An 18777-nucleotide genomic window follows, 5' to 3' on the forward strand; every position below is an offset into this window, starting at 1 on the left:
GTTTTGGATAGGGTATGTGTACTCCGTACGGCTTCTGGCGAAAATTTGTGCGTGGTCGGTCATGCAGTTTATGTAGTCGGGTGGTCGTGTTAATAAGCATTCTATTTGTTGTCTTTGACTTTTTATGATGAGTCTGAGTCTGCGCGCAACCAATAGTACAAAGCATAGACATGCAGAGATGTGAGAGCTACTCTCATGCAGGCATCTCTGTAACAATCATAACCATTGGGGGACGGCCAAGTCGCCGGGCACGAATGTCTCTTTCAAAGGCAGCTGTCGTGAAAGAATGCAAAAGTAGTTCACATTACTACACGAAGATAACAAAAGCCCTCGATATCGCCAACTCCAATAAACGCTCAAAATAATCTAGAAAACCATGAATCTTAATTCATAAACCAACGATCAGCTTGAACCGATGAGAGAACCACAGCTAGCGCTCCACATGCCTTTCCTGCCGCTGCGATACCTGCATCACGTCGAAACTTGCTTGGCCGCCGAATTCGCAGGTATTCAGATCTCTGTTCAGATATGCCTGTAGATCCGCGCTCACGCCGGGAAACATTGGTGCAGTGAGTTCGGATGGATTGACGAACAGCATTCGTGGGTCAATGTATGCCAGTTGTTGCTGTCGTTGTTGCGGCTGCTGATTGTGAAACAGGTCGAACGCGCTTGCTTGTGTTTGGTAAGACTGCGGTTTGGGTTGAGCTAGAGAGGATTGTGATGCTTGTGCTGAGCTCATGGTACCATATGCCGAGTCTGTTCTAGAGTGCCGGGGTCGTGGTTGGTACGACTTCGAAGAGAATGGCAATTGTTCGGAAGATGAGCTTGTACTTGGGCCGAGGAGTGCATCGTCGTGCCAGTCAAAGCCAGCAAGATTGGACAGTTCTGCCGCTTTTGGATCTGGGCTGCTGGACAACCTCCACTCCTGAGGAGCAGGAGCGAATGAGACACTCTTTGTCGATCTCGTAGATGTTGCGCTGGAAGGCTCGAGAGGTGGAGCATTGGACATGAGGCGAACATCGTCCCCGGATGCCCAGCTTTCGCCACCTGGTCCATATCCAAGGTCTTCCCCAACGTGCGTGGGTACTCTTGGGAACGATGAGCTCTGTCGAGATCGCACGGCATTAGAAGAATGTATCAATGGAGCTGACGATTGTGTAGTACAGGTGGTAGAAACTATCAATGCCGGCCTAGGCACTCCTCGATTGCGTTGAGAGGAACACGAGACTGACGTCTGTTGCTCTTGCACAGAAGAAGATTCTCTGGACGATCGAGAACTTTGGCGGGTCCCTGAACCGGACGCCGTCGAGACAGGCGACGAAAGAAGTGAGGCATGTCTGACGGAGGTACTCGTGCCGCTATTGTGTAGTTCCTGCATTGTTTGTAACATCTGACCATTAAGGAAGTCACGGGTTGGTGTTGAAGCAAGCCATGGCCGAGATTGCGATGCAATGTCGAGTTTACGATTGAACAATTCGACGAATTGCTCGAGCAACTCTGAGTAGATGCCACGGGACTGCGCTCTCTCGATGTAGGGACTATCAGGTAATGGTGATCCAGGGAAGATGATTGTGAAAATTTCGAACCATAGATCTTTTGGATCCTTGCCTGGACGTTTAACATGAATCTTGACTTGCTTCGTCTCGTTGATTCGTTCAGCATAGGGGCAGTCTCTTGGTTCGCAGGCCTCCGGCAATGAAGAGTGATCCTGCAGCTTGTCGTTGGTATCAAATACCTCAAAGCACCGTCGGCAGTAGAAGCCAGGATAGTGATGGACACGCTTCAAGTGTTGCTTCATACGAGATATGTCACGAAACAAGCCTTTGACGCAACCACGATAATGTAGCTCGGTAGTGTTGCCCTGTGCGTACCGAACAGGATCATGCTTGTGGTAAGGACAAGCAAAAAGTTTCTGTGGCTCAGCACTAGCCTCATGCTTCTGTCTCTTTGAGGCACTGGTATCGCTTTCTTCACTCTCTTGATCCTCTTCAGGCTCATCGACGCTTCTATTCGAAGGTGTACGACGATTCTGCTCTTGTATCTTGTTGTTCGTGACAGAGTCTGAAGTGCGATTGACTGAGCCTGCTGACTTGCGCTTGTTCGAGTTGGCGTGCGTTCGAATTCGTGTCTCCTCACTTTCAATGGTAGCAAACGCAACATCCGAAGCAGCTTGTGATGGAAGACGTTCGACTTGAGGCGGTTTTGCTTGCTCGGTGAAATCTAAAGCAGTGCTTCTTGCAGATGACGACAAGCGTCGAGCGAAAGAACGTGAGACCTGTGAACCTGAGCGAGAAATGGGTGGCCCATAGAATTGACTTTGTGAGCTTGGGGAGTTGGAAGTAAAACGAGCACTAAGGTCGGCGCGTTGCTGAAGCATAGCAGCAGTCTGGTATTGCTGCATAAGCGTGGCCTCGCGCTCTTTCGATGCCGACCAGGCTTCTCGCTCTCTAAGGATGGCTTCTCGCTCACGTAACGTGACTTCCTTCTCTCGGAAAGCGATGTCCTGCTCTCTGCGTTTCGTCTCAAAGTCGCGGAAGATATCTTCCGAGGTGACCATAGGTAACGGCAAGGATTGACTTGGTTCCTTCCCTTTCTTGGACGATGCGAATCCTTTTGATATGGCTATATCCTCAAGTGTCTTCGAGATTGGAATAGTGCTAGGGTCGACCGAATGAACACTATGACCGCTAGAAACAGCAGATTCTTTGTCTTCAGTCAAGTCTGATGGCTTGTGGTTCAGCGACAGTGGTTTGTGCACGCCAGTTCCTGGATTGGTCGGATGCCTCTTGATGTTACGTGTTTTCTCGACCAATTCGTGCCGACAGGTACGACCTTCGTGCGCACAGTTGGCACAGTAGAGACAGTCACCACCATTGCACAAAGCACAAGCATAGTGAAAACCATTCATTTTGATAGCACCATGACAGTAGTCACACTGCATCTGCTTGGAGAAGGTCGTCACCGGCAAGGTTGCTGGAGTTTCGCTAATGGTAATTCCACGGCGAGGGGTAGAGGATGATAGACATGGCGAAGGTGACCTGACGGGCAGGGGGAGTGTATCAACATCTATGTGATCCTCCAAGTCCTGCTTTGTAAAGTTCTTGTGGAAGAAAGGATGTGGTGAGAGCACATCAGCGGCGGGAAGCTCTGCAAGGTAAGGTTCAGGCACATTTGTTGCAGACACTGGTCCAGCTTCAACATCAGAAGGGTGAAACCAGCTTCGAAGGTCGTTCTTGGAGTGGAAATCATTGACATGAGGCGGTTGAGATGGTGTCGGAGCAGCAATATCTTGTGGTGTCAGAGGTGCTCTTTGAGCCGGCACTCTCTTGGAAGAGTGTACGGACCTGCGAAGAGTATCTTTGACCTTTTGCCTGACTGACCGCTTAGGTTGTGGCTGAGAGTGGTGTGCTTCGCGGGTATTCTGGTTCACCTCGAGTTGACGAGAGATTCGGTCCTGAAACTGCTTCCGCTGATATGCATCCAGCTCCTCCAATTTACGTTTCTCCCGCTTCTCGGCCTTCCGCTGCTCACGCCTCGATAGAACAGGAATTGTGTCAGGATCATAGTCGTTCTCGGGTTTTCTGGTGATTCGCCTAATCAGACGGATTGGTATCGAGCTCTTCGACCTACATATAGCGACATCAGGGTAGGCCGGTGCGGGAGTGGCGACACGACCGTGGTGAACGGTACCGTAACAGGAGCGCCTCGTGACTGGCGGTAAGACGCAGCTTGGGAATGTAGTCTCGCAGTCGGTCATGGTGGGTGATCTCGGATGAGCACAGCTTCACGAGTGACACAGTCAAATAGACAAGAAATACCACTCAAATCATCAGGTATATCTTCTATGCTCGAGGCAGCTATGTGAGCAGCCTCAGCAAGACAGTCCAAGCTATAGAGCAGTGCCATGACTGCCAGGCTGCGACTGACACCAATGTGCATTCGCAAAGCAAAAGTCCGACTTGAATGAACATCATTGGAGGAATGTACCACAAAAACGCCTTATGAGCCACATTTTCTGCATGTGGGTACTGCTGGGGCGTCTTCAGGCCTTCAATATGACTCGATGCTGCATAATTCATAATACCACAGTCAGCTGTACAGCGGTGTCGATTTTTTGTACAGCTCTTTCTGCATGATGTGCGAGCTCTCTCATGATGTACACGATATGTGATAAGTTGTGAATGTTCGTGGCAATTCTATCAAAAAGAATGGATCTTCAGGGCAGATGCGGATCACTCGGGAAGCGGTTCATCTCGTGTGGCAGGTGCAACGTGGCGCTGGTAACCAATCGGCAAGGCGCCGGCTCATTGTGCACATGCACTTCTCGGAAACATATTCTGAGTAGATAAGTGAATATTCAAGCTATAATATAATGTCCTCGTGTGATTCTCCAAACCACAACATAGCTCCCCACCACTGACAAGCCAAACAAGAAGAAGTTGTACAGCAGAAACGTGAACATCAAAGAGTCGAACAAAGATGACCACTCCAGACTTCAGCAAACAACGCTCTGAACATACAACAAGCCCTGAAACTCAACCTTAGCACTGACAAACACCTCTCTCACGTCCTTCGTTGCGCCTGGTCTTCCGCTCACTAGGCTGGACCGAGGAAGGGGCCTCCATGGAAGGGCACAATGAAGAGTGGATGCCTTCTCTCGTCGATTGTCGGAAAATGTCGTGGCTCTGATACTTCAGGTTTGGCATCAAGTTCCTCCGATCGTTCATCGTCTCTTTGACTCCCAAAGTAATAAAGATCAGCTCGCCCTTCTTTTGCTGCCTCTTTCAATGCAGCCTCAACAACCTCTCGTCTGCGTAGTCTGCCTTCCTTGAGTTCGACGGCATTGGCTCTCCCCCACCAGTGCTCGAGGGCTCGGTTCATACCCTGCAAGTCTCTCGATATTTCCCGGACTGTTCCATCATGGTGACGTCGCTGCCAGCCTCGTGATGCATAATCGTCTCGTCTTTGTTGCGCGCGTTCGAGCTTATTGACCTGCTCGTTCCGAGTTTGTGTGGCTGCAGCTATCTGGGTCATCCAATAAACCAGATCTGGATGCGCACAAACCGCACAAGCGTTGCGAGGAAGAAGCCGACATCCATTGGAAAACAGGCTGATGTTGGTATTGCTCAGATCCTCACATCGTTCGTACCAATCGCCAGTGGCCTGGCTTTGGAGAGCCTGTCGCGCACATTGTCGCCAACAAATCTCTGCCTTGCTAGGATGTGGTTCATGTGGTTCCTGGGCATTACACGCCTCGGTGTATACTATGACTCGGTAACACATTTTTCGTGAGGTTTATTGTGAAAGGGTTCTGAATGGTTGTCTTTGAACTGAGCACAAGGGTTTAGTCGTGGATTGAAAGATTGGTACTTCGCTATTTGGTGCATCCTGGCAGATAAAAGGCACCGTGAAGCTCTAATAAGTACTTCTTCATGGCGTTTGCGAGACTTGTCCGTTGCGATAGTCATCTCAAATCTGACGCTAGGCAACGTGGACTCTGATGCAGTCTTTGGCTTGACTGCTGGGAACGTGGCAATCGAACGTATGCTTGAAACACGAGCTGCCATGGTTCCCGACAGCGTGGTAGGCCCATGACTCGAGCAGAACGTTCGCCTTCTAAATGGATTGTCAGTCATTGGAGCTGTTTGTCAGAGCTCACCATCAGTCTTCCACATCAAAACCATCAAGATTAGAGCCCGCGAGAACAAACGTACTTACACCAAGCAAACATGTCAACTAACGCAACAACTTGTGATCTTCCTTGTATCCTGGACAGAAAAGAGGTGAACTCACGGGTACACAGGGTCATATAGACGGCAAACACTGGTGGCGTGTCATTGGGTAAGACGCCGACTTGTACTCATTGCGAGGTTTGGAGGTCGACAGCAGATTAACACGAATGGTGGATAAGACGACGACTCACCTCAACTTGCCTTGCAAGCAATTCTGAGTGATCACGCACAATCTCGAATAGCCTACTTTGGTGTCCTGTGTTATCTTGTCCTGCATTCACTCCCCGCGCCACAGGATCGCCTTACTAACGTACTCCCCACTCATTACATGCCATTCATCATGCCAACGTGAGATTCACTGCCCTTATAGCTCCGAAGATCGCGAAGCTGTTAGGGAAAGACGCACCCTATTTGCGACACAGTCTATGGCGGCATAGTCCGAACGCTTTTATCCCTTCAGAAATCGATATGCTGTATAGCGCAGGACATCTTTGCAGTGAACCTCTGATCAGTATAGATGGAGATTGCCTCCATCCAGCTGGATCGTGCCCAGTTGTGCGTAATCTGACCAGCTTACAGAAGAGGCGGCGTTCAGCACTGCGCTGTTATGTGTTATGCATAGATGAGTACAGGAGTTGAACACGTGCTGCATGATTCTTGTTGTGAACTAGTACCCGAGATTATAGAAGCTAAACAAAATGTTTGTATCTTAGTTAGAACTGCAGTGGTGATGCGCGATCAAGTGGAACCAGATCGTCGTGGTTCGTGTCAGCTTCGTGATGTGATGCCTCAGGCAGGCTACAGCCCCTTTTGCACCGCGTCTGACCTCAAGTCGCTTCTATCTAACGCACTCGTAGGCACAAAGATTACATGTCTGACAATCGAGACTGACCTCTTCAGCCCATGTTTGATGCTAATAAGATGATCTGAGGTTCTCGGCAAGCTTACACACGCTAGCGAAGATATATGCAACCAGCAAGGCAGTAGTTCTGCAGTTTACAGTGCTGTCATCAGAGGATCGACTGTAAACTCGACGACTTGGTGCCAAGCCCAGGGATCATACTAGTCGAATCCTGAATCTAACTCCGGATCCGAACGGGGACATTATCACTGTCATAAAGACATTTATAGACACGATACGACTGGAGGCGGTTCATCCTCGTTCGATTTGCTCGAAGTATTGAGACAAGAGGCGAAATACACGTCAAATCCGTGAAGACTAAAAGGAGAAGAGAGCAAGAATCGCAAGAGAATGGCAAGCAAGTGGACCTGAGAAACCCGAATGTAGCACATTTGATGTTGTATTAAGCTCGAAACTCATGAGACCCAGTAGCCTTGGGCACTGCTCGCAAAGATACTTAGAATGTAAACATAGCCTGAAGCTCTGTACCTCAAAAGGAATCCATAGCAGTAGAGATGTATTGGTAGTCGACGCATAGAACTGCAGTACGTGTGATTGAGTCGTGTTTCTGGTCGTCCTCAGTGACTACTCTCAAAGCAGATGATGCCAGAGACCAACTCCTCCAGCAGGCATGTTGCCGGGGAATTGGATGGGAACATCGGCTCCACGAAATCCCACCTCCTCGGGGGTCACAGGACCGTAGTAGAATCGAGCTCGTGTGTTCCGATCGGTCTGGGCAGGGGCCGCCATCATTGCACCGACCATTGCCTGTTGATAGCTTTCAGCAGCTTGTTGACTATGCCGCAAATTTGCCAGATCCTGCTTTCGAGCTTCGAGCTGAGCTTCGAGGTCTTTCATAATCATGTATAGTGTCTCAGCTTCATTTTCGATCTGCTGCAAGCTTTTGCCGGCGACACTCCGAGCATGGAACTCACGTTGGGCAAAGAAGTCGGGGTCAGGGCCTTGATTACTCATAGCCATTTCGTTAAGAGCCTGAGTTCCCGTCTCGATATGGTGCGATATAGCTTGTTCGGCGTGCCTCTGAGCATCGCATGCTTTACAATCATCATCGCGTTCATTCAGGACGCTCTCGAGTACACCAAGTAGTGGCACTTTGTAGTAACTTCCTCGGTTTCCGCATACGGCGTCCGCGCGACCATTCATCGACATGTTTCTGCATTGTCTGTTGCACTGTTGATAGGTGGTGACGTGGCCATTCCGACACATCTTGTGAGGTAGGACAACAATGTAGCACATGTTGTAAGCGGACCGCTGGCTTGGACGTGGTTCTTATGTTTGGGACTTTGGTGAACTTCCAAGAGGTATGGTTTATCTTAGTGTATTCTAGTACAGACTCGTGCTTTGATTTGTACTGATATGCGTCGGGGTTGTACGTCTTTGTCGCTCTTTCAAGATGAAATCGTCCAGGAAATACAGCACTTCTTATACATTGGAGGATCGCCAATCTTGTTTGAAAGACGCCGTCAATGACTCTGTCGTAGCGACTGCAACCCACTCTCCAGTCATCGAGGTCGGACATTCTGTTTACGAATGCATGAGTATTATGTTGAACTGCATGGATTCGTGCTTGATGTGAAACCTCCAGACATGAATAATCTGCTTGTTTGCGCGGGTGCGACGTCGCATCTTGCTATGTCGGGAATTTTAGACGTGGTGAGGTGGCGGAAGAGCAGATTCTGATTGAGCATTCGAGCATCTGAAATATAAGCCAAAGCACATCGCAGTCAGACAGGCTGAGCAAGATGCTTCCGACCACAAGATGCAACCGGGCGACTGTCCATGAATCCTTACTCACCTCTTTCCGGTTTGTGAATTGAGTGAATGGACACGATCATGTGTTTCGAACGTCGAGCGACTACTCGAGGACGCCATGATGGCAAGTGCGTGGCGACATGGACTCATACTTGACAACATTGCGTGTATACACGCGCAGCAAGAGAAAGAGTTCCTAGGTGATCGACTTACTCGCTCTTAAGGTCTCCGTATATCATTTCTGCTGAACCTTGCCCTGTCACGAGACGCAGTCCTCGACGTATGCATACAGGTGCGAGCCATAACGCGGAACTCGGTGCCCGGTTCACTACTGTAGAAGCAGCTATGCTGCTTCGTAGCGACCTGTCGTTACTTGTATGGAGGACGATGTCCTTACCACAAAGAATTCTTGGTTGAAGTCGGAACGCGTCTCGGCAGAGTTACTGTCCTGGTATTGCAGTATATCGTTCTTGAACCGCTAGTTTCATTCAAGTATGGCGGCTTCACAACGGGCCGAGCTTATCGTGTTCCGACATGGATCTGGATCTGGATAAGGAACGATACGAGTGACGTGATATCATCGTCCCCCCGGGACGATATGCATATTGTATCCATGTCTACACCCAAGTCTTGGCTAGAATGTGTATAGCCTCACATTACATGCTATAGTGAACAATTATACAGTATTTTTTTCAGCTGAGAACGATCAGCTCGAGAGCCCAAGCAGTTCAAGCAGTTCCCTTGCTCCGAGCACACAAGTTAAGAGCAGCCAGCACAAGATGGACATCTTCCTGAAATATGCTCCTCATTTATCCAAGAGCGCGTTGAAAGGATATGGATCTGGCAACACGGCAAGTCCCATGCACGGCCGAGGGCATTTGCTGAAGCTGCTTGACCTGCCCTGCGAGGTGAGTGCTTCAAAGGTTACCCTGCATTCGAGCTGCTGACCAACACCCTCAGATCTTAATGCAGATACTCACACCTTTTTCGACACATGCGCTCCTTCCTTTGACCCTCACTTGCAAAGAAGTGCACAATCTGGTGCTGCGCATTCTGCACTACCGGCTACTCCTTGCTGCCGCGGCTCCGGAATACAAAATCATCCTCGAGGCATACCACCCAGCACGAAGGTATACGAGACCATACCTCTACTGCGAATACCTGGGTACAGATGGTCTTACTGCTGAACTTGATGGAGAAGAGTCCCTCTACAATGATTGCGACGGCGTGAGCGGCCGATTGGGCAAGCTAGGTGCGCTCTACAGCAGATTCAGACCTGAACATCCAGGCGTAGAGGGCACGATACCCGCACGCAGGATCGCTGGCGCTACACCTATCCTCGCTCAGCCTACAGACGGCACTGGCGCGACCGCATCTGAGGGCTGGAGCCAGAGTACTTCACTTACCACTCCCATCTACCTCAATGCAGGAGATGGTGGAAAGAGAAAAGTCATACATACCATAAACCTCGACGGCGGTGAGTTATTTGGCCAATTCTGTACATATGGCAGTCTTGTGCAGCTCAGCGAAAGACGTGGCGTCTTCCTGAGTACAGTTAACATCGTGCAACCCGGACAGGGCACGATCCGCGTCTGGCGAAACTGGCTTGTCGATCGTTGCCGAGAACTCTACGAAGCTGAGAGGGATGGTATGGAGCTCGATTGCGCTTCGGTCGCCAAAGACTCGACGATTCTCTGGACCGATTATCACAAAAACGTTGGCGTAAAAGTCGCTGTCAGACACAGAAACCTCATGCACAATGAAATGAACGATCTTGATGAGGAAACGCTGAGCTGCGATCTGGAGATACAAGGTACGAGTTCCATACATACCAACAACTCCGTACTAACCAAACACAGAGCTTGTCGTCAGAACAACACACCTCACCCTCGCAGTCGAGGACTCCATCGCCGCAAAGGCCGACGCAGGCAGAGGTAAAGCTCTCATCTTTGGTAGCTTCGCGTCAAGAGCTGCTTGATAATGGAGTGCTTGAAACAGATGGCCATTTGCCATCTCTCTCCAAATCAATGAGCATGACCTGACTGGACTGTTTCTATAGGTAAAAGAGCATACATCTCCTGGCGGATGATTTAATCCACAAGATGTGAACCACCGCACTTGATAGCTAAACCCACGAAACGATGAGTGGTCCTTGGTTTGGCGGCAGCATCAACACAATTGTGGCCTGAAGTATGCTAGCACGCCTTCTGGCCATTACTGCGAAGACTCGAGAACTTCGACGGGAAGTTCTTCCAAAGCGTCGCCAAGTACAAAACGCAGATCGACATGAGGCCGGCCGAACGATGCTAGACTCCGATCATAGCGCGAAATTTTCAGGTCCGAGAAGATAGTCCCATCAACTTAATATCTGTAGCCAAGCACACCGTGGCTTCGGATCAGAATCAATAACCGCAAATCAATGCAGTAGAGAAGCACCGATTGACCAAAGAACGAGCAAGATCAAAGCGAGAACAATACGATCATCGCCATTGAGACTTGTGGCGGTGCAATGCATGAGACGCGGTCTGCCAAATATTGGTGTATGGAAACTAAAGATCCCTGAGATGCAAGACTGCACCGCACGACTAGGAAAATTGGAGGTGCACTTGCTTGCAAGTAGGACGAGACATCAGAGCCTTGCTAGATTCTAACATGGAGGAGGCGAGTGCGAAAGAGTGTATGGCCTGTTGTGAGGGAGTGAGGCTGGGCGAGGTGCGAAAAAATGCGTTGTGAATTACAAAGGTGTGATGCAAAATATTGATGGTATCTTTATCTTCGATTCATATCTTCTCGATGTTTATTCGTGTCGTCCTGGCAGTTGGCAGCCACTTTCTATCTCTTCCCTGCGTTACACATTCGTTTTGTGCATTGACTCATTCGTTCTTACAGCAATAGCCCGTATCGGGTCCAGCTTTTTCCATCTTTACATCCAGGCAGGTGTCTGCACTTCCTCAGCTTGCGTAAATAAGCGAAGCGTCTCAATAGGTTGCAGTACCGAACAATTGACCACACTGTCCCGACTTCACCACGCTCGGGCTACTAGTTTGTAATATCCGACATTGCCTTCGTGTGCTTCAGACAAGGTCTCGTTACAGCACAACAATCAGGCTTGCCGAGACCGCTCGAGATATGTTATGCACATAGTCCTCCCCAGTAGTGCCTTGTAATCGACGTTCCGATCATGAAGTCTTATCGCAATGATCTAATTGCTTCTGTGGCGGCATGAAGCCAGGCAGTCTTTCTATCCGATTATTAGGATGTCGGTACAATTGTGTGTTGTGGTTTATGCTTGCATCGTATCTCAACTCGTGTGGGCTAGGGCTCATCCCGCAGCATCAAGCTACTGTCTAAGTCAACCCCTTTCCAGTGTCAAGCTGTGGTGTAGTCAATGTAAGAGTCGCATCGTTGTCGACGAATCAGGCTCAATTTATCCAATCTTCCTGCCGACGTTACCGATACCACTACCAACAACACTGACGATAAGTTGTCCCTCACTCTTCACACCATCTTCAGTGGCATCTCTGATACCCCAACCAGCAGTACCGAAAGCACCCATGTCTCTGGCGAGCTGTATGATCTCTTCGCTTGCTAGAACGTCTCGGCCCAATTGTACACGACCAACGTCCTCACTGCCCATGCTCATCAACATCAACACAGTAGATGCTGCTTCGGAGGATATACAGCCACCTCGTGATATGCTCTCAAGCAAAGCATATGCGGCTCTTCGTCCTACTTCCTCAGGTGTCTCACCACCTTCGGCACCAGATGCTGCATCTGCACTGTATATCACACCCGGTGCAGTACTTTCTGCAACGAGACTCAAGCCAAAGCCGAGGCCGACCTTCTTCTTTTCGCCAGGCTCTTTTCCGGAGTCAATGAGTTGAGCATTACCCACGTCACTGAAGATGTAGATGTCGCCCACAAGTCGGTTCAAAACTCCTCGGGCAACTTCAATCATTCGTGCGTTGTTCCCACCACTTACACCTGTCGCATACGCGACGCCTCGTATCCTCTTCACTCTTCCGGATCTGAGCATATGGACTGTCTTCGGTAGCCGTACCTGATGGCCAAATACAACTTGTACTTCTCCAGCTCCGCTTCTCCCTTTAATCGCGTGACTAGGGTTACTTCTTCGATTTACCCGTATCTCCAGGTCCCTTTCAATACCAAACTGCGCATACAAAGGCAGGATAGCGGTACGAACTGTATCAACACTTACATCTCCCCACCTCTCAGCTGCGCTCGTGATCACGCCCGGCCCTGTGAAGAGAACATTGACTTTGCCTTTGCTGAACGGCGCCAGCAAGCACACTGCTAGCACCAGATATGATATTCCTCTCGTTACGCGTCCGTCGACTTCATGTCTTAGAATTCCATGTGCGTCAGCGCCCCGTCCAGGTACACTACCAGTGATCAATCCTGGCTTGTAGAGTAATGTTGTACCTGTATAGCTGATCTCGATATGTGATCCATTCGTTAACGATTCGAGGAGGCGCAGTAAGGATATCTCGGAAGGCGCAAGGCCAGGATTCGTAGGGTTCGAAGCACGGATTTGTGAAACGTGTATAGGTCGACCGTGCAGGGTCGCAAGAATGAGACGATTGGCGAGAGACTTATGTGTGGTGAATTTTATTGGTTTAGTGACTGGTTCCATTGTTGAGTTATGAGTGAGGACAAAGTCTTTCTGGTGAGGCGGTCCAGGCAATGTAATGAGCGTTATGTGCTCGTATGAGTAGTGCTGTAGCTGCTCAATTGACCAGAAGAATGCCGAAGAAAAAGCAAATCTGTTTCGACGCACATTAAGAACTGTCAGACAAGAGCGGCCATGGTCTATCGCTGAAGCCCAACCCGTGCATCAGTCGCGCTTTCCAACGTCGCTGCGAAAACATGCTGCGACTTTTTCTCCAACTTTTAGATGCAATCGCCCACATTTGAGCTAGCTTCATTTGCCCTAGCGTGGTCGATAAGCCTCTATCGCAAACTCTCTTCCAGACCAGACCGCGGCACGTCATGATTGTTTCATACTCAGCGCAGGAAAGGCGTTCAGCAGAGCTTAGAGGTCGCTTTTCGAGGACAAATTCTATGAATCAGTAAGACGTATAATACTCGAGTTGATCTCACTACCCACCACGGAATTGAAGTGGTCTTATTATATATCCAGCGAGGCAACACGAAGCAGAGCAGCGTGAATAAAAATCCCAGATGAGAGCGAGAGTTCCTTTCATTGTCCGCACGAGTTCTCCAGGTCTCGTACGCAATTCGACTCAGGCTACAAGCAGAGTGAACTCGTTTAGATCAGGCTCGCCAAAAACTTTCACAACTTCAAGACATTCAAGGATGGCAATGGCCTTGAATTTGCCAAAATGGTATGTAGAGACAGACCACCGAACGGAAGAGTGGAGGTATTAATACATGGCGATGCAGGCTTGAAAAGAATTCTCATCTCCTTCAGCCACCAGTGAACAATTATTGTGTCTACCATCCCGACGATCCTTCTACCTCTGGTCTGACCGTGATGGTTGTCGGAGGTCCAAACGCGCGTACGGATTACCACATCAATGAGACACCAGAATTCTTCTACCAACACAAGGGCAGCATGTTGCTAAAAACTGTTGATACATCCAAAACACCAAACGAATTTGTTGACATTCCGATCCACGAAAATAGCCTGTACCTCTTGCCTGCGAACACACCCCATAATCCAGTGAGGTTTGCAGATACTGTTGGTGTGGTGCTGGAGCAGAAGAGACCAGCTGAGTCGATAGACCATATGCGGTGGTATTGCAAGAATTGTAAAGAGATTGTACATCAAGCCTCCTTCCATTGTTCAGATCTTGGAACACAAATCAAGGCAGCTGTTCAAGCCTTCGACAAGGATGTTGATTCAAGGACGTGTAAGAAGTGCGGTACCGTCAACGAATCAAAACCTGCGCCAGGAGAGATTGTACAGCCACCAAGATTCCCAGAATAGATTTGTTCATATCGAATTAGGATTGAAAGATGTGGACAACGATCAACCATTCCAGTCTTGATAATTCGGTTTCTGATCTAGTGCATTCTGAGCCATGTCAATCGCCGACTGTGGCAGTCCAGCCATTTTCGCCACTCTCAAAGCATGAGACTTTCTATTCACTCCTGGCCGGAGCCTGTGGTTGAATGTGAAGGATCCAGAATCGTCTTCGTACAAATCCGTACAGTGCTGAGCCAGGTACGACCAGTCCTGTGTCTTATCTGCCATATCGTGGAAGTGTGTAGCAAAGAGGGTCCGACATTTGTTGATGTTGTACAGGTGGTGAAGGCTGGCATAAGCAATAGCCGCGCCATCCTCTGGTGCTGTGCCTCGACCGATCTCATCCATGATCACGAACGACTTGTCCGTGGCGTCTCTAAGGATATGTGCTGTCTCCAGCATTTCAACCATGAATGTCGACTCATTGCGAAAAAGGTCATCAGCCGCGCCGATCCGGCTAAAGACCTTGTCTACAATACCAATTTCTGCATATTCAGCAGGTACATAGCTTCCCATTTGTGCAAGAATGGTTATCAGGGCATTCTGTCGAAGAAATGTACTTTTGCCTGCCATGTTTGGTCCAGTAATCAGCCATGCTCGTGACTTGAGATCCAGGTGCAAGTCGTTGCTTACGAAAGACTGACCCTGTGCTTGCAATCCGAGTTTAACCGTAGGGTGACGTCCTCCGATGATGTCGTGTATCGGCTTGGAGGCAATGACAGGTCGCACCCAATTCTCCTCGCTGGCCAGAGTAGCAAATGATGTCGTGAGGTCGAGCTCATGCATCACAGCCGCGTTCTGTCGGAGAGGCACAAGGTTGTCGACCACTAGCTGACGTAGTGTCTCGAATATTCGCTGCTCCTCTTGACGGATATCAAATTTGACGCTGTCAATTTGTCGTCCAAGGTTGGTCCAATCTGCCAGATAGAAAGTCTTGATTGTCTTCAAGTTGCCAATAAGGCTTGCACCAATCTCCGTCAGCATTTCCTCTGTGAGGCCCTTCGCCCGAGGCGTCGAACATACGTGGCCATACTTTGTGTCGAACTTGAGCACGAGCCTTGGTGACATAAGCTGTTCTCTTAGTCGTTGTTGTAATTCGTGCTTGTCCATGTTTAGTGCATCGAGCTTGTCGTGGAGATGTCCTAGGTCAGTTGAGGCATTCCTTTGCATTACGAGAGGGAAATCGTTGTTGACTTTGGGCGACGATGAAGCCTTTCCCAAGCTGACAGGGCTGTCTGTTTGGAGAACTGTTTCTGAAGTGAAGCCGGTTGCTTCGTCAAGCTCTTCCTGGATCATTTCTTGACCTTGAGTCAAGTAATCGGTTATACCTTGCTCATCGATTGAGCTTCTGATCTGTATACTCATTTGCTGAGGTTTGTCGGCCACGAAACAGGAGGTGAGTTTTCTTAGTGCTATGCCCGTTGATGTAGTGTCGTTCATGTGGGAATTTAATAGTTGCACCATGTCACTCATTCTTTGTATAGTCCTTGCTAGACACAACAGGTCTTCTGCATCACCACGATTCATCACCAATTTTTGTGCTATACGAACGATGTCGTAGATTTGTCGTAAGTGTGCAATGATCGATTGATGCAAATCCGACGCTGCCATGAACGCGTCTACCAAGTCGAGGTGATACTTGATCTCTCCAGGATTAACAGAGGGGTAGAGTAGACGCTCCTTAAGCAGTCGCGAACCGCCTTTGGTCACAGTTCGCTGGATAGTGTTCAGCAGACTACCTTTGCCTAGACCGTCGCGAGCAGTCTTGAGTAGTTCCAAGCCTCTAATACTGCTGCGATCGATGGACATAGTATCGACTTCTTCTTTTCTCTGCGGAGGCCGTGGCTTCAGCTTCAGATCTAGTAAGTGGTTGTCAACATAATCGAACAGTTGTTGACAGGCTGCAATTTCTTGTGATGCGAGTTGAGAGCGCTCAGTCTCTTGCAGCGGACGATCGAGTCGCTGAGTCCACCGTGTGGCATCGCCGTCTTCTTCAGCCGACCTCATAACAAGTCGTTCAAGCGGCAGGCCCAGAGACAAGGCAACTTCTTCTCGAACGTGAGCAGAGACATTCTTCGAAAGCACAACTTCTGCAGCACCTATTCGCATGAGGGCTGAAGACATAGTAGCCCTTTCAGTAGTCTGAACAAAGAAGTCACCTGTAGAAACATCGATCCAGGCGAGACCAAGTGTCTTTGATTCTTCTGCGACCGCTTGATCGCTATGGCCGGACTGTTCAGCGTTGCAGTGTATGGAGAGCAGAAAATTGTTCTTTTCTTGATCCAGAAAATCCTCGTTGACCAAGGTTCCAGCAGTTACGACTCGTGAGACTCGTCTTGGAATGGGAGTCTGTAGTTTTCCTTGCACATAGACAGGATATTCGTCACATATTGCGACTTTCTTGTCAAGCTCTTGAACCAGTTTCTTCAAGTATTTACCTATGAATTGCAGCTGAAACCCAGCCATTGACGTTCCATCCTTGCCTTTCGACGCGACTCGGAGGTCAAGTTTGGGGCCGTATTCGTCGGCGTGCTCGAAATACAGCTGAAATTGTCAGTGAAGTCGCAGAACGACATAGGACTTGCATGCCTCGTAGAAATTGCCAACTTTAGTCAGGACAACACAATCGGGAAACTTTCTCATAGCATTCTGCACAACTTCTAGCAGTGATTCTTGTCGAAGATCATCCTTGTCTGACGGAGGTAAAGGCTCGCTCTTGAGCGGGCCTTGTATCAGGTCCTTGGTCTGGCGCTTCGAAACCCGTTTTGCAGCGAGTCGGCTGCTTGTGACAAAGTTCCTAGATACATGCCGGACATTGCAAGGTCGAAAGACACAACACGGCCACGAGGACACACTTATAGAAGGTCTCCGGGCTCTGGCGATACTCACATAACGTGTGGCTGCGTACATGAGCACTGAAAGAAGGTGCAAACGCGTCGCTACTGGTAGAACGCGATTGCGCCCAACGTGCGGAGTCGTTGCTCAATCCACTTTGCTGGTGTTGCACCTGTGTGGATCTACAAGCCAAGATCGAAGAAGCTTTCAGCTTTCGGAGGTCGAAAGGTTCCACAACCTTTCATATCTGAAAGCTATATAAACATCGATGTACACAATAGGTAAATCAGCAAACGACAAGGTAGACATTCTGCGACTTGTCTCTGGCAAGAGTGTCCTTGCTTAGCCTACCGATCATGGTCTTCGTGGAAAGACTGTCGAAAGGTAGCATGCTTGTTGTCTCACTCAACAGCTAACTATGTCGGGCACGATCATGAGGTCCACCACGTATGTGCTTCAGCTACACAGGCATTGTTCTAGTGTCAGGTCTACTCACCCATGCACTTTGCGATACTCTCTTTCAAATCTTTCACGTGACAAGTTGTCCTATAGCTAGATCTTCACTTCTTGGACAAGGACTTATTGACATTCTCTAGCAATCGGGCCTCTACAAGCGCCGCTCATTGTTAGAATACTGACATGAGATGTCTCAGCTAAGAGTCCTTATCGCGGGCGCATCTGTCGCAGGCCCAGCAACAGCTTACTGGCTTGCTAAAGCTGGAGCCAAAGTCACGGTTATCGAGCGGTTCCCGAAGCTGCGTACCAGTGGACAAGCCATAGATATTCGCACCAGTGGTCACTGTGATGCGGAAAATGGGTATGGAGGCTGCTGTACGTGCCAAGACAACCCAGTTGGAAGGCATCAGCTTCGTGCGCAGCGATGGCCGTCCGTATGGAGTCATTAGAGCTACTGGGAATCCCAATCAGCAATCACTAGTATCCGAGTACGAGATATTCCGTGGTGACCTAGCACAGATCCTCTACGACCTGACCAAGGACAACAAAAATATCGACTATGTGTTCGGAGAGCAAATGGAGTCCATATATCAGAACGAGAAAGCAGATGGAAGTGTTAAAGTCGAGTTTGCTAACCGATTGCCCACCTCGGAGTACGACCTGGTTGTGGCTTGTGATGGTGCAACCTCGAGAACTCGAGCCCTAGGACTCGGTATTGGAGTGCGAGATGACGTTGAGCCTACGAACTGTTGGGCGGCTTACTTTCCATACCTGAGGACCCCAGGCCAGTCCAACGTATACAGTGTCCCCATACAGCTCGTACATAGTATTGATAGATGATTGTGAGGAGTGAAAGTGAAAATTATAGAAACCCTGACCTCAAGGCGACCAGGCATGAACACTATGCCCAAAATAGTCAGGCGCCATCTTGGAACCTGCACTGCAGTGGGATTGAGTTCGCCCGCCGAAAAAGTTCACGATGAGTTGCCTCATGCATTTGTAGCCTTGTGCTTGAATTGTGACCCACGAAGCTTTGGCGCACTGCTTCATACATATGAACATGCATACGT

General features: G+C 49.2%; 7 protein-coding genes across 7 annotated transcripts; 2 read left to right on the forward strand and 5 right to left on the reverse strand.

Moving 5' to 3' along the window:
- Window positions 1-430: 430 nt before the first annotated feature.
- On the reverse strand, window positions 431-3757 carry LTR64_001592 (uncharacterized protein; the record flags this gene model as incomplete). Its single annotated transcript, XM_064895971.1, has 1 exon — window positions 431-3757. The coding sequence occupies one exon, from the start codon at window positions 3755-3757 to the stop codon at window positions 431-433; it is 3327 nt and encodes a 1108-aa protein (XP_064758658.1).
- An 839-nt stretch (window positions 3758-4596) lies between these two features.
- Window positions 4597-5034, reverse strand: LTR64_001593 (uncharacterized protein; the record flags this gene model as incomplete). Its single annotated transcript, XM_064895972.1, has 1 exon — window positions 4597-5034. The coding sequence occupies one exon, from the start codon at window positions 5032-5034 to the stop codon at window positions 4597-4599; it is 438 nt and encodes a 145-aa protein (XP_064758659.1).
- Window positions 5035-7224: 2190 nt separating this feature from the next.
- Window positions 7225-7803, reverse strand: LTR64_001594 (uncharacterized protein; the record flags this gene model as incomplete). The annotated part of the gene is made up of 1 exon (XM_064895973.1): window positions 7225-7803. One exon carries the CDS (start codon window positions 7801-7803, stop codon window positions 7225-7227), a length of 579 nt encoding a protein of 192 aa, XP_064758660.1.
- A 1382-nt stretch (window positions 7804-9185) lies between these two features.
- On the forward strand, window positions 9186-10384 carry LTR64_001595 (uncharacterized protein; the record flags this gene model as incomplete). Its single annotated transcript, XM_064895974.1, has 3 exons — window positions 9186-9314; window positions 9367-10219; window positions 10266-10384. The coding sequence occupies 3 exons, from the start codon at window positions 9186-9188 to the stop codon at window positions 10382-10384; spliced, it is 1101 nt and encodes a 366-aa protein (XP_064758661.1).
- A 1449-nt stretch (window positions 10385-11833) lies between these two features.
- On the reverse strand, window positions 11834-13060 carry LTR64_001596 (uncharacterized protein; the record flags this gene model as incomplete). The annotated part of the gene is made up of 2 exons (XM_064895975.1): window positions 11834-12466; window positions 12626-13060. 2 exons carry the CDS (start codon window positions 13058-13060, stop codon window positions 11834-11836), a joined length of 1068 nt encoding a protein of 355 aa, XP_064758662.1.
- A 1359-nt stretch (window positions 13061-14419) lies between these two features.
- Window positions 14420-16882, reverse strand: msh1 (MutS protein 1; the record flags this gene model as incomplete). The annotated part of the gene is made up of 1 exon (XM_064895976.1): window positions 14420-16882. One exon carries the CDS (start codon window positions 16880-16882, stop codon window positions 14420-14422), a length of 2463 nt encoding a protein of 820 aa, XP_064758663.1.
- Window positions 16883-18064: 1182 nt separating this feature from the next.
- Window positions 18065-18547, forward strand: LTR64_001598 (uncharacterized protein; the record flags this gene model as incomplete). The annotated part of the gene is made up of 1 exon (XM_064895977.1): window positions 18065-18547. The coding sequence occupies one exon, from the start codon at window positions 18065-18067 to the stop codon at window positions 18545-18547; it is 483 nt and encodes a 160-aa protein (XP_064758664.1).
- Between the last annotated feature and the right edge of the window lie 230 nt (window positions 18548-18777).

Source organism: Lithohypha guttulata, assembly GCF_036872675.1.
Source record: "Lithohypha guttulata strain CCFEE 5908 chromosome Unknown scaffold_1, whole genome shotgun sequence".
Taxonomy (NCBI): domain Eukaryota; kingdom Fungi; phylum Ascomycota; class Eurotiomycetes; order Chaetothyriales; family Trichomeriaceae; genus Lithohypha; species Lithohypha guttulata.